Raw genomic sequence first — 15,684 nt, 5'->3', positions numbered from 1 at the left:
TTTAATGACCTTGTTTGAAAGGAATCTCTTGTGTATTTACCCAGAATGAACTAACAAGACTGAACTTTTAAACACACAAAACTGAGGGCCAACTCTTTCATGCAGAGTCGTTTTTAATTTTCACAAGCCAATCTTTCATTCAGTCTTTTATGATGGCAAACACTATGCTTTGCAAACAGTGTAAACTTCAGTTACCACTTAGAATATGAGAGATTGTTTAGGGAGAGTATGTGTAGTGCTGTGCTTACTGCATTTTAATTTTTATTTACTCTTATGAACTGTGACTTTTTTTTCTAATTACTTGGATTAAAAAAATTTTTTTTTAACTTTCTATTTTGTGTTGAGGTTTAGCCAATTAACAGTGTTATGATAGTTTCAGATGAACAGAGATAGGACTCAGTCATACATATACGTGTATCCATTCTCCCGACTCATTTGTTTTTGTGTTAACTTTCCCCTTATTTTCTAGAAGTCTTCCCCAAGAATAAAGTAGGGGGTAAGAAAAGTAACTGTAGTTTCAGTGTGAACTCAGTGTGCACTTACTTCAGTAGTTTTAAAAAGAATGTGTGAAGACCAGTTTGAAATAATTTAGGTTATAGATTGACTTTAAAAAAAAGAAGGTCAGAGAATTCACTGGAAGTCCAGTTGTTAGGACTCTACACTTCCAGTGCAGGTACGCATGGGTTTGTTTGATCCCTCATCAGGGAACTAGGATCCCCCCCCACACACAAAACACTAAAAAGCTAAGAAGAAGGTCAATATTATTAACATTGGATATTTTCAAACTCAAAGAAATTCTTAATGAGAAAAACCAGTTCCCTAAGATGAGTGAGGTTAGGCTGTTAGTGTACACAAAATTTAGCTTTAAAGATGTTCCTCAGTGGAAAACTTTGGATCTTTATTTAAGTTTTCATTCAAGAATTTACAAATGGCACTTGAGCTTAAGATCTCAAAGGGAAATTATTGTTTAGGGAACAAAAAATGCAACTTAACAAAATAAGGTTGATAAAACCGTAGAGGCAAATATAATTTTGTACCTTTTAAAAACCTTCAATGATGTTTTCACTCAATGAGGGAGGGACTACTTTATTTTCATAAACAACTAAACTTACAAAGTATAATCATTGTATTACTTTTTAGTTATAAAAGGCAGGTGAGATTTTAAAAGTTATTTCATACTAAAAAAGTTGATAAAAAATTTATGAGAATAATTTTTTAGGTAGGACAGACAAACTATGGTCAACTTTAATTTTAAATATGGTTGACCATGGGAATAAAAATTAGAGATCTTTCCACGTAGATTAAAAAGTAGATTGTTTTTTCCAAAATCAACTTATTTATTCTCTCATCCTTTCATAAAATTAGAATTTTCTTTCAATTCACAGGCAAAATATTATCACAGAAATAAAAATACTCTAAAACTTTCATAGATCTTTCTCTTTTTGATGAAAGAAAACCTGGAACTATTTTGTAGTACATTTATTAGTTGCCAGTTTTCAGGAGATGAAGTCCTGTAAAGGTAGTTATAAAAATATACAGTAGAAATGTCTCTAGGGAGAGCCTGTGATTTAGTACATACTGCATTTGTTCAAAATAGTCATGGAGATGGGCCTTCCCTGGTGTCTCAGTAGTAAAGAATCCTCCTGCCAATGCAAGAGGCATGGGTTCAGTCTCTGGGTCAGGAAGATCCTCTGAAGGAGGGCATGGCAACCCACTCCAGTATCCTTGCCTGGAGAATCCCATGGACAGAGGAGCCTAACCGGGTACATCCATGGGGTCGCACAGAGTTGGACACAACTTATCAACTAACCAACAACCACCAAATCATGGACACACAAACCCAGTGTTCACATGGGCTGTTCTCTAAACTTCATTTTCTGACATTAGAAGTTAGACAGGATTTAATAACTATTTGAAGCAAAATAACTGTAGCTTATACTTTTTATGTAATAAAGAGCCATAGTAGTATGGGAATGTCATTTCAGTCATGGACCCATTGGATTAGGTTAATAGGTTTGATCATCTTCTATTTGAGATCAATGATTGTTACTTTAGGAGCTTTATAGATTTAGCTGGATCTTTTCATTTATTTATTTAAAATTAATGTATTTATTTTAATTGGAGGCTAATTACAATATTGTAGTAGTTTTTGCCATACATTGACATGAATCAGCCACGGGTGTACATGTGTTCCCCATCCTGAACCCCACCTCCCACCTCCCTCCCCAGTGGTACATACACACAATGGAATATTACTCAGCATTGAAAAGAATGCATTTGAATCAGTTCTAATGAGGCGGATGAAACTGGAGCCTATTACACAGAGTGAAGTAAGTCAGAAAGAAAAACACCAATACAGTATATTAACGCATATATATAGATCTTTTCTTTTTAAATTTAAGGTTATCCTTGAGTTAGGAAAAACACCAAGCTCAGCATACGAAATCACACTTTGTCATAAATTGAATTTATCTCTAGGTGAAAAAGCCCTCTGCCATCATGAAGAAAGGGAAGCAACTTCATTTGTCCTAATGCTGTGATTCTTAGTGCAAATACTAAAGTTAAAAATCCAGTGAACCCCCTGCATGGAGTTATTTATTATGTCATTCTGGCATGTGATATTGGCTTTGTTCTGGAAAGTTCCAATTTGTTTTTTTTTTTTTTTGGTCCTATTTCATACTCATGGGGAGGAACTTTAAATATCATTTAGGAATGGTCTTTACAATGTCTTTGCGTTGTACTAAAGATTTTGAAGGCCTACTTGCTTCCATGTAAATGTTATCTCATGGACCAGGTGATAAAATTTTACTAATAAAATATTAAGATAGATACTCAGAACAGTTGTGTTCTCAACTTACTTTTTCCAGATTTGATCAATCTAAGTTTTATAGCTCTGATCTAAACTTGATTTTAGAAGCCAGCCCAATTGGATTTAAATTCTTGAAGATACCATAGATTTGGGGGCACAAATAACATAGTACACACTTCTAGTAAGATCTACTTTGGGTTGATATGAGGGCTCAGGAGAACTAACCTGCTTTCTGAAAAATAACCGAGAATCCAAACTAATCACACATATAAACCAGTTTATTAGATTGTCAGTGATACTTTGAGACAAATTCAAGTTATTTTTATTGTACTTTATATAAACAGAGGAAGGGAGGAAAGTTTTAAACTTCAAGCTTTGTTCAGCATGTGTGCAGTTAGCATCCACAGAAGCACCATCAGATATGGAAGAATTAGCACCACAGAATTTTCGGACCTAACTGTTGACATGCATCACTGAAAAATTTGGAACATGAAAACTGAAGGAGTACGTGGTATGGTCTATTAGAAACAATACAAGGCAATTTATGACTCATTTTCATACGGTACAATACAATCACCAATCAATGAGAACCTTTGAAGTACAATAAAGGACAAGAAACACTTTGTACCCTGTTAACACTAAAGCAGTTACAGATTTAAAAACATGTTTTCTTGGAAGAGGCGGTGGGTTGAAATGATCCCTCCTCCTCAATTTTTAAATTCAGAGTTATATAGTTACATGATCTCTTAAGAAAGTATTTTCAAATCTATATCTCTCTACCAATGCTGACAATTTTTTTTTTTTGAAAACAGAAAGGTTTGATGAACTAAAACAAAACAAACAAACAAAATAGAGTCTAGAAGTACTCCAGTGTGGTGGAAGATATTCCACATCAGATCGGTTTGAAAAGGATGCCAGTGGTGCTGACACTTGTCTTTCCTTCCGTGGAGGAATGTCAAGTACGGAAGCCTCGCATTCACGATGAACTTCGGTTCATTTCTTTCACCGAATGCCTTTATTCTGGAGTGTAACATGAGAGATTTATTCTTTATTCCTCTACTGTTTTTGTAGTGTCATGGGCTGTTCCTTTGGCTGGATTTGACAACAGTGAAAAGGGTTGATATTCTCTCTGGATTTAGGGTAATTTGTGAGCTAAAGAAAAAATATTAATTTAAATTTAGCACAGATGAACTTTTAAAGGGATTTTCACTATTTTCACAGTACAAACCCATAATGAATATCATTGAAAACCTTTCTGTTAGAAAACATGTAACAAACCCTCAATTTTAAGTCTAGGCCAATTTTGGCGTATTTGAAGATACTGTATAAGAAATGTGCAATAAGAATAGATACAGGTATATTCAGATCTCAATGCGTTGGTGCCAAGGAAAAAATATTTTTACTCACCAAGAGAAGAATATACCTTGAAGCATCTATGCAGACACATGAATCAATCATATATCTGCCCAACTTCTAATTCTGGAATAGTGATAACAGGGTCATTTAGGAAAAAAGTACTCAATTACAGTACGGCAGCAATTGTATGTTGTATATATTTAACAGCAAAAACATCTTTGAAAATAGAATCAGTACTATACGTAAGTTTACAATTCACCATTTCTATACTTGTAATACATGCATTTGTTTTCCCAGTTTTTAAAAATCTCACTAGGACCAACATCTTTCTGAACAACAATCTAACATGAAACAAAAACCTTCTAAGGAAAATATTTAGCATCACAGAGACTTGAGAAAAGTCTGTTACTCAGCATCACAAAATACTCGATAGATCTACATTTAAGATTGTTCATGCCATGACATTAACACACCTTTGGGTTAATATATCTTATTTAGAAAAAACAAAACGAAGAAACGAACCAAAGAATTGACATGGAATTTATCTTTAGTCTCTTCTTGGTAAGAGTAGACTTCTAATAAACTTGACTCCTTTCTGTACCATGTAATGATGATTGCATCTATGAAGCAGCATTTACATGTAGCAAAACGTTTAAGACTAGTGACAGGAAAATGGCCACTACAGAGAAAGAATTAAAAATAAGTAGAATTATGGAAAAATGTTTTTTTCTTAAGTGAACTGCCCTCAAACTAAACAAACAAAAAACACAAAGTCTGTTTGCTTTGAAATATTCTTGTGTTGAAAAACATATTTGGATACAAGTTAGTCTATCCTTACGAATATCAGAGAAATGTAAGGTATACCTTGAGAAAAAAATTTAGCTTTTGGAAAAAAAAAAATCCTTTTTTTTTTTTTCTGTTGAATCAAATCTATTGTTTAAATCAAGTATTAATTTTCTGAAGAGGAAACAAGTATACACGGCAGCACATCCACATTACTGATTTAAAGCTGGTAATTCACCAGGCATGGTTGATTTGAGCATAGAAGCAACACTGATTTCTTAATGTGTTAGGGTTACATTAAAAAAAAAAAAAAAACTCAACTAAAAATTGAGTAATGACAGGCTGGCTTAATATTTTGATTGCCCTTATCTTTGATCAACATTTCAAAACAAGGTAGTTCCGATTAAAAATAGGATTAAAAACTAAAAGCTGTCTAAAAATTGTTCAATGAAAAAGCCTTCAAATTTTACAACATTTTAACCTCAAATGATTGTAGACTAACTCAGACTAACATTTTACCATTATCACAGACACTTTTGTTACACTTGAGTTTTTTCCTGCAGTGTTCATTGGTTGTATTATGTAACGCAATTTGGTTACATTAAAATAGTTTGAATTATTATATTTTATTATAAGAAGCTTTAGAAAAACACATAAGTAGGATAAATTTATAAAAGGATAAAGAATATTTTATGGGATTTTAGACAAGTTCTATACAGACATATAGCTAGTTCAAGGTAATAAAGTGCCTTCATTTCCAGGTAATTACTTTTTCATTAAAATATTTTAAGGCTTTACAAGAAACTTAATGTTATCAGAAGTTTGATAGCATATGGGGTTATGCTATTAATTAGCATTCTTTCATAGTTTTCATTTCATTTAATCTTTTGATCCATATTAGGTAATTTTTAATAATTAGCAGCTTAAAATGATAAAATTTGAATTGCAAATTCTGAATTCATTTTGCGAGGAAAAAGAAAGATGTATAATTTCTAAATGCTGTGATTTGAACATAAGATTCACATGTTTCTTGTGACTGATCCGTTTATGTCATAATATATAAAGGCCAACGCCCCCCAAAATTCAACAGAATACTTCATTTCATGGCAAACAGGGCCATGACTTCATTCATTCATATATTCTGTTGTCTGTACATTTAAAATGATTGTGCAGCCTTAAATGAAAAAGGCCGCAGAAAATCTAAGATAATATCTTCAAATACAGGCACAATTAATATTTTTTATTGCAATAGCTTATGCATAATCTATATTGATGCCAATACCTAATGTTAAAGCATTTATATTTGTTTTCATTTTGCTTCTAATACCCACAGATGTATCAGGATGAAATACTGGTAAGCTAATTGAAGTATATACAATAGCCATAATCATACAGAATTCTATTTCTTCTCGTCATTTTTCTTTGGAGGATATGGGGGTATTTTAAACACAGCTCTGTCCTTAGTTCTCTTGGCAGCTCCAGAGTTTAAGATAAATTATGTCTATATGGACATCAACTACTTGATTTTGCTCTAATGAATTAAAATGTTTAAATATTCTTTTCAGGCGTTTAGTTATTTTTATCAGAATATTGTTAAAGTCAGGCACCAGATTAAAGAGCCATGATATCTAAAATGCTTTCTTAATTACCACTGTATTAATTTCAAATGTTCCTTAAAGATTTTTGAGATTAGATGTTAAAAGGAAAGGTAAAGTGCATTGCAAAGAATGGTTTAAGTTAATGTTCCATACAATTAGAAAAATAGGAACTACCAGTAGGACCAAAGTGCTAGTTTTAAAATTGAGTTTGGTTTGTAATTTAAAGCCTAGTAAGAGTCATTCCTGGGAATTAAAAAAGAAATTACAATGGCATAAACATTTATAACTGCACATTCCTTTACCAAAGTGCCACAAGTTACCAAAACATTTAAAAAATGTACATGATGCTACTTTTCAAAATCTAAGTATATATAAATTTACCTTTATTTTTAATAGTATAGTACAGACAAACAGCACAAATATAAGCAGGAAGATGAATTATAACTTTCTAAAAACAGTATAGTGTATTTAAAAAAAATAACTATTATGAACTTTTGTCATTATGAAGATTCAAACCCAAAGTATAGCCAAAGCATTTCCATAAAATCTGAAAACATCATGAGAGTTTATGTAGGCAAATTTTAGTCACACCCTGTCATGCAATGCAGAGACATTAATTGCTTTTTTTTAAAAACACTTTTTTAAAATTTGACTACATATTATACTTACTTTCTTCAAATGTTGAAGGGACAATATATGCAATAACTGAGCTTTGGAGACAGTACTAAACATAAGGTTTCTAGCCTTAAGTGTTCGTTCCTCTTAAGCACAGCAAAAAAGGTTTGATGCATGGGTTATTAATTTTCATGCTTCTATCTCTTTATTCTAAATAGAAATGTAGAGAGGTCATATAAGAAGGACAAAAGGTCATTAGAGGCCAAAGCACAAACATATGGAACAAACATGGTGGAACCTCTCCATATGATTAAATTTGGTGAATTGGGGGAAGACAATAAAATAAATGATTTCTTTACCATGTAATAATTATATTAATATATATTTTAAAATAAATGCCCCTACATAATATTAGAGTTTTAATAGTTTTGTAGTTTGAACGTGATGACATTAAACTAAGGAGGTATCTGTTTATAAATTGTGACCAAAAAAAATTGTATTGTTCAAAGGAGAGAACATGGGATTGTGATTGTCAATGACAGCCCCTTGTTTTTTGTTAGGCTGCAGGTTAAACACTGTGGTGGAGCGTCTCATTTAATTAGGGTGAAAATGCTGGGAAAAACATACAATAACTTATGTTACAATGAGGATTAGTTCACAGTCATGGAATATTAAATGACTAGCAAAAAAGGACCCCTTCCTTTTTCTACAGTTTGAGAATCTCCCTTGGATGTAAAAATGACCACATAAAAGCATATGAAAGAAGTGCCCAATTCAATAAGTTCTTTATCTTCTGAGGATATAGAATGGGATACAAATTGAGATTTGTATCCTCTGAGAAATTCTCTGAGAAAAGCAACAAACTTTAAAATCAAGTAAAATCAGAAAGGATCAATCATGATAAATCACTGATAACGACTCTTTCCAACCCAACATACAATAGGTAAGTCAGAGAAACAACAAATTTCCTTCCTATATAATTTAAAGGACCTTCTTGTAGTTTTTGAGTATGAAGATATAATCTCTTATTGGTAAGTAATAGTCTTGATAGTGGTGGCATTTAAAAATTACTAGAGAAATACTTCAAATAATGGAAATGCATAATATTTCTAATAGAAATTGTAGATGTGTGGAAATTCCACACTATGTATCATAATCCAACTATATATTACCTCATGTAATACCCAGTATAAGATTCCACAATATTTTTTGCTGACACACACACAGATTTTTTTTCTTGATTTTGCAAAAACAGTTGTATTTACCTAATTTAGCTTTTCCCTGGAAGCAGTGCTATTGTGATGACGTAAGTACTGAAAATACCTATGAGAACCATTCCTACCATATAATTTAATCTTGCTTTCTATTTCTACTGTATTTTCTACTTAGTATTTCAATATCATTCAGCTGTTGTATAGCACTTTTCACTTCCAAATGCCTTACAATGATTAGAACAGTCACTTCTCACTGCATTCCTATGAGGAAAGGAAAGTTCATAAACTGCTTGAGCAGTGGTGGAACTACGCAGACCTTAGGTATCTTCTCCAAGCCAAAAGCAGTTGTCCAATTCTATGTATCTATACCATACGATCCCTGGGGTCAAAGGCAAGAGCTTCTCTGCTTTACAGACCTAGCAGCCTGTTTGGGTCATGCTCTATGCAAAATAAATATTTGTTGACTTAATGAAGGAGAAATGAGATTGGAAAAAAACAGAAGAAAGAACCTCAACCCCACGCCCAACTGAAACGGTGCGCTTGCCCACTCTTGCTTCTCTGCTACCAGAGGGTGGTAGTGTTACGCGTCTTAAGTGATAGGGTGGTATTACTCACTCACGATGGCAAACCCATGTTGTATATGCTCACCAGAATATCAATGACACAACCGTTATTACAACCACTCCTCAAACTTTGAATGAATCACCTTGCCTTTTGCCAAACATTTAAATGAGAGGTTGTACTTTCATGCACAGTAGACTATTCTTTTCCCAAGCTAATTCAGGCACAAAACAATCAAGGAAGTAATCCTTCCAGGCGCAATCATTATCTTGAAAATGGAGAATAACCGAAGGGAGTGGAAAGACAGTTACACAGACAGTGCGAAAGGAACTGGGGAATTCCGGTATTTCAGTGTTTCGGAAATAAGTGCAGGAAAGTTAATATCCTTGAGGAGATAGAGATTTTAGTGAGCTAGGTGAATGGTGAGGTTCAACTGGATGATGTCAGTCTTTTCCAGCTCTAAAATTCTTTGTTGTGCTGTGCTTCCTTCTCAGATATGATGGGAATGTGTACAGTTACCAAAATAAATTTTATTTTTAAGAGAAAAGAATAAACTTTGTAACGTTTAATATCCTGGATCTCGTGAACAACTGAGTATTAAGTTTTTTCTTTTTCTTTTCTAGGCCTTGTTGACTGAAAAAAAAAGAAAAGCACAATGTGAGAGTTGTGAGTATAGTTTTATTTGGGGCAAAATGAGGACCACAGCCAGGGAGACAGCACCTCAGAGAGCTCTGAGAAACTGCCCCAGAGAGGTAGGGTGGAAGGCCAGTATATTGGTGATTTTGCAGAAGGGGAATATATGCATCAAGCACATGTTTTTTCCAAAGGTTTCTGCTAGTCTCATGACGGTCACTGCCAGTCCCAAGGAGCCGACATCACCGTGAAAGACTTTAGTGCTTTTCTGTATATGAGGAGATACAAGAACTGGGCTCACACACCATTCTCCTGAAACTATCTTACTATCTGTAGACCTGTTCTGGCAGTTTCTCCCAGAGCACAGAATGCCTCATTCCTGGTCTCCACCCGGAACTCCTTTTAGAGGATGTTGAAGGTCAGTAGTTGAAGTGGCTCATGATTTAATCCTTGTAGAGGTAGATGGCAAGTGCCAATTTGTAGGTGACAGCCTTCTTTTGCAACGTGCCATGTCAAGCCTTTTAAATCCTAAATAAATCTACTTAAATTATGTCAACCTACTGTGGATATTATAATACTTTATATTATCAGCCAAATTGGCAGCTAAGAGCTTGCTCCTACATCCATAACTTTACATGAATGTCTCTGAATAGGTCTTACCCACTAAGTGCGACTCATGACCTCATGTTCAATTTCAAGGAGAGAAAGGGGAAATTGTTTTTTGTAAAAATTAAGACTTTTGGTTTTAAATCACAAATGATAATCATACTGAGTATGAATCTCTAAGCTGCTGTACATGTTAATCAAAACAGCACTATACAATAGCTAGATTAATTAATTTGACAGAGAAGCAAAAACATTACTTATCCAAAATTAGGAAGCAAAAATCTAATTTTTATTAGCCAGAACATAAATACATGGGTGGAGGAAAGATGATTTACTATGAACTTTAATTTCTGCTAAGCTAGGACTTCCAAAACTCTTTAAACTGCATGTACTCACTGGGAAATCAGGCATACCATTTTTTATTTCACAACCTAAGACCACTTTACACTTTGAACGTTAAAAGCATGTCCTCGCGCATACCAAAACGGGAACCAGGGCTATATCCTCACTTCTCCACGTGGCAACAAACATATTGACAGTTAATTAAAATTAATTACTACAACCAAAAAAATGGTGAACTGCTTAGAGAATTCATGCATACTGGTCAAAAGTGGTTAACCATCTTCATAGTGTAGAACATATATCCTTGAAGCTGAGTATGATAGCACTTCAAATCCTCCTTATGGGTTAAATTACAGTAATAAGACTCTTTTGGTAATTTAAATGTAACTGCTTTTTTATGAGAAATAAGACTTGGGCCAAATTCTACATTAAAGTAGGTCATGTTAAAGGGGAGTTTCATTTCAGTATTTCTGGAATAATCAGAATGAAATATGAATGTGGTAAAATAATTTAGGAACCGTAAGGAGAAAAATAGCTATCAGAGACAAGAAGGAAAGTATGTGTATTTAGCGGCAGGCAGAAAGGCAAAGGAAATGAGAAAATAAGTAGATGAGAGGGATTCAGAGACTGGGAATAGATGAAATGTTATTAATACTCTCTCAGTGATCTGGCAAAATATTTCCTGCGAGTGTCTTTTTCCATAGAACTGATGCAACACTGTAGTACCATATGGTTTCTCTTCCCCTTGCTGAATAGTTGTATAAACTATTGTTGAAAATGACCTCCTAGTTTCCCATAAAGTTAAGAGAGCGCCCGTTGGGGGTGCTCTTCGTATGACTGTGTTCTGCAACCTCTTTGTGGTTCTGCTGCTCCCCATTTTAGAATCTTAAGGGTGGACGTGGCATGGATAGGAAAGGACTAAGCCACAGACCAGCTCAAGCCTCTCCTTTCTTTAGTTACATCTGAATTCAGACTCCTCTTTGGCAAGAATAGGAGTCTCTTAAAAAAGACAACAGCAGATCTGTTGGTACACAATTGACTGTGCCACACCAGAATCACAGTATTATCTTTGCTTAAATATATTGCTGCTCCCCAGAATCTCAATGACTCTTTGCTTAAAATGGTAAAATTTAGGAATTTCCTAAATGTTTCCCTGGCGGTCCAGCAGTTAAGACTCCACGCTTCCAATGCAGGGGACACAGGTTTGATCCTTGGTGGGGGAACTAAGATCCCACATGCTAAACGACCAAAAAACAAAAAAATCTCTATGCCAGAGGTGATAGTTATACAACTCTCTAAATACACCAAAGATAACAGAATTGTGCAAGTAAAGCAAGTGAATTGTATGGTATGTAAATTATAATTCAAAAAATTAAAAAACAAATAAAATGGCAAAATGTTGGTAAATTTAATTAGAACTTTCAGAAGAACAAAAAATGCAATCTGGATGTTGCTTTCATTGTATCCATTCTCCTTTCATTACATAAAATATGGACCCATGTGAGTTTCCAGTAATAAAACTGAGTTCATAAGGTTTACAGTATATAATTTTAAAAGTGTATACAAGCAACTGAGGCATCACCATACTGATAAACAATGAAAGCATTCCTTCCTGCATGTTTTGATAATACAGATATATAGAGATATCATAAGAAGTGTCTCCTAGCCTGGAATTATTTTCCACATTACTTTCTGAGCTCAAAACAGAGCTATAAAGTAAAAAAAAAAAAAAAAAGCAGTAACGGTTCACTGGCTATTGAATTGTTGAACTGCACAAGCCCATTACTTCTGCTTTTAATAGAACAATAACATAATTTAGGGTCTCTCAAAAGAGTACGAATATAACTAAGATATAGGAGAGTTGCCTGAATGTTAGGAGCACTATCATTTAATATTAGCAGATATTTTGTCCCCTCCATCCTTACTACAGGGTTGCTGCCATGATTCAGTTAAGATACTCAGAAAAGATCTGCTTATTTTTCGCCTGTTTAAAAAAAGAATCATTAGCAATAAAAAGGAAATATAAATTCAACAACAGGGATGGTCAAGAAACTACTAGACTGAGTAAAGGAAGTCAAACAAAAAATACTTATCAACTTATATGAAATTCCAGGATAGATGAAAGTGACTTATGGGGTGAGAAATCAGACTGGTGACTGCTTCTGGAAGTCAGGATTGGGGGACGGGCTTCTGGAAGTCAGGATGGGGGGACGGTGTGCGTGGTGACTGGGAAGGGATACATGGGAACTGGCATGAGGAAAATGTTCTATGTCTTGATACTTGCCCAAACTGACTGACTGGTATAAGAACTGTATGTAAATTAAACTTGAATATAAAACGTTCAACAGCATTACGACTAAGCAAAATATACCCACTGAAGAACCATCGTGAAGGTTGGTGTCACTTCTCTTTTTTCACGTCAAAACTTCTACCCTCACCGTTCCCCACAGAGAGCAACATATCCCAGAATGGGGTCTATGATGTACTCTGCAGACGACATGGATTTTGTATCAGCACACTAAACCCAAACAGGCTCTTTGTAACTGGAGAAAAATTAAGACACATTCTTTTATTGACCACAGTAAATGTGTCTTTATATCTAAGAAAAGATATAAAACATCTGTTTCAAATACACCATAGAATTGGGACTTCCCTGGCAGTCCAGTGGTTAAGATTCCATGCTTCCCATGCAGAGGGCAGGGGTTTGATTCCTGGTCAGGGAACTAAGATCCAGGATGCCCCGCCTGGTATGGCCAAGCAAACAAAAAAACTCCTAGAATGTGAAAGGTTTTCCAAGTCAGATTTATTCATGTGGAAATACTAATTTATACACACAGAAAAAAAATAAATTAAAATTTTGGCTCAAATGCTTAAAAGTAATCTGCCTTAAAAGGCAGTATGGCCTTCAATCCTGTTTTGGTTCCCCAAGGAAGTGTGAATGCAGGTGCAGCAGTAGTGACCACTAATAGTAGTGACCACTAATATCTACAGCAGGTCGATGAACTTAAAACATTTAGGTGGGAAGGAAACAAAATTTTATCTTATGCTGTGGTGGCAGTGAAGTTGCTAAGTTGCATCAGACTCTGCGACCCCATGGACTGTAGCCTGCCAGGCTCCTTTGTCCACGGGGTTTCCCAGGCAAGAATACTGGAGTGGACTGCCATTCCCTCCTCCATTTCCTTGTGCTACCTGGTGCGTAATCGAGCGTAGACAGTATGCCACATTTTAAAACTATTTCAATGCCACTGGTTGGGGCCTAATTTTTAATGATTAGCTCACCACTTCAAATCTAAGGGGCCAAGCTCATTGACTTTAAAGAGGTGACAATCAGAGGTAAAATATTCAAGGAATTCCCAATTTCCTATAGAAATAATCTTATTACACTACTGGACAATTCTAAAAATAAAGTGAAGAAGTTCTACTGGTTCTGAGAAGAAAATAGTAATACCCGGACATATCCTGAAGAGAATTTATGTGCAAGTGATACCAAGTATTCATGGGCAAAATTAAGACCATAATGAAAACCAGATACTTATTTCTCCAAATTATTTCTTATTTTAATTCCATTTCTAACCTACCAAAGGCTTATGCTGTCCTAAACTGATGTGTTATACAAAGGCATCTAAAATATCTAATTTAAGTGCTATTCATCATTTCCACCAGAGTAGAGGGAAGAAACGGAAAAAGTAAGCCATTTCCCTAGCACAATGCCTGCCTGTAGGAGGAACTCAATAAGGATGCATGGAATCAATGAATGAATGCTTTCATTTCCTGGAACTGTCATTTCTTACTGCACACAATGACTTCTTACTATACATTAAAAATTCAGTGTGATTGAAAAGGAAAAACATAGGCACATACTTAGTAAAAAAAAAAAAAAAGTAATGCCCTGGGGGTTTCCCTGGTGGTCCAGTGGTTAGGACACCGGGCTTCTACTGCAGGGAGCATGGGTTCAATCCTGGCTAGGGAAGTAAGATCCCACATGCCACACAGTGCGGCCAAATAAGTGTAAAAAAGTAAATAGAATGAAAGTAGTGCTCTGAAACCACATCATTATCGCTGCTATTGCTATTGTTGACCCCAAAACTTGTATCAACATACACTGATGTAATTGGAAAACCACAACAATAAATTGCTACATGATAACCTAGATGTGGGAGAAGGCAATGGCACCCCACTCCAGTACTCTTGCCTGGAAAATCCCAAGGATGGAGGAGCCTGGTGGGCTGCAGTCCATGGGGTCGCCAAGAGTCAGACATGACAGAGCGACTTCACTTTCACTTTTCACTTTCATGCATTGGAGAAGGAAATGGCAACCCACTCCAGTGTTCTTGCCTGGAGAATCCCAGGGACAGGGGAGCCTGGTGGGCTGCCGTCTATGGGATCGCACAGAGTCAGACACGACTGAAGTGACTTAGCAGCAGCAGCAATCTAGATGTTTAGCTATAAAAAATTTCCTTTTAAAAACTCAGTTGACACTAAAGGACACCATTTGCTTTTCTAGAGGCAATGATAAAAACTTATATAATTAATGGCATGGGTAGTTGTATGATGCTTCAGATAAATATTTTCTGAGATAGTGAGAGGTTTAAAGGTTCATAAGCACCAAAGAAAAACAGAATGCCAGGTGCTAGAAGATAGAAGAAATATAGTCCAAGATGATATAAAATGAGGAAAAGCTCAGTATTAGAATGATGGTCTATAAGAGCCTCTTTTATGATGGTAACTGGGACCTCAATTATAATGGTTACTTTCTGGTTAAATAAGGGTTAGAGTGTGTGTCAACTATCAAACAGCTATTTTTCAGAAGAAAAAAATGACTCACAAACATGATCTTGTTTGTAATAGCTTTCAACTTTAAAATAAATGGGTGAGAGAAGTCTTGTAGCTAAGAGAAAATAAACACATATTTTAAATGAATCACATATTCCACCCCCAACAGATTTTGAAGCAAACTAATAGAGAAGTAGGTATTAGGTAGTGGGAAGACCATTTAATAAAGTTTAGCTCAAGTTCTGAAATGATTAGTTAAGTGATTTTGGACAAGACACATAACATCTTTAATGTTTTTCCTATCTGGTATAAGAGACTCGGGTTCGATCCCTGGGTCGGGAAGATCCCCTGGAGTAGGAAACGTCCACCCACTCCAGTATTCTTGCCTGAAGAA

The 15,684-nt window shown here is 35.1% G+C and overlaps 1 protein-coding gene across 1 annotated transcript in view; it reads right to left on the bottom strand.

Annotated features, from left to right (window-relative positions):
- Positions 1–825: 825 nt before the first annotated feature.
- The window catches only part of PURG (purine rich element binding protein G), a 43,069-nt gene continuing 28,210 nt past the window's right edge, over positions 826–15,684 (bottom strand). The window contains exon 3 of the mRNA XM_070364313.1: positions 826–3,961. Within this exon, the coding sequence (XP_070220414.1) occupies positions 3,866–3,961 (96 nt within the window). The 3' untranslated portion in view covers positions 826–3,865. The remainder of the gene's footprint in view (positions 3,962–15,684) is intronic.

Source organism: Bos mutus, chromosome 27, assembly GCF_027580195.1.
Source record: "Bos mutus isolate GX-2022 chromosome 27, NWIPB_WYAK_1.1, whole genome shotgun sequence".
Classification (NCBI taxonomy): Eukaryota; Metazoa; Chordata; class Mammalia; order Artiodactyla; family Bovidae; genus Bos; species Bos mutus.
This window is presented reverse-complemented; position numbering and strand designations above follow the sequence as displayed.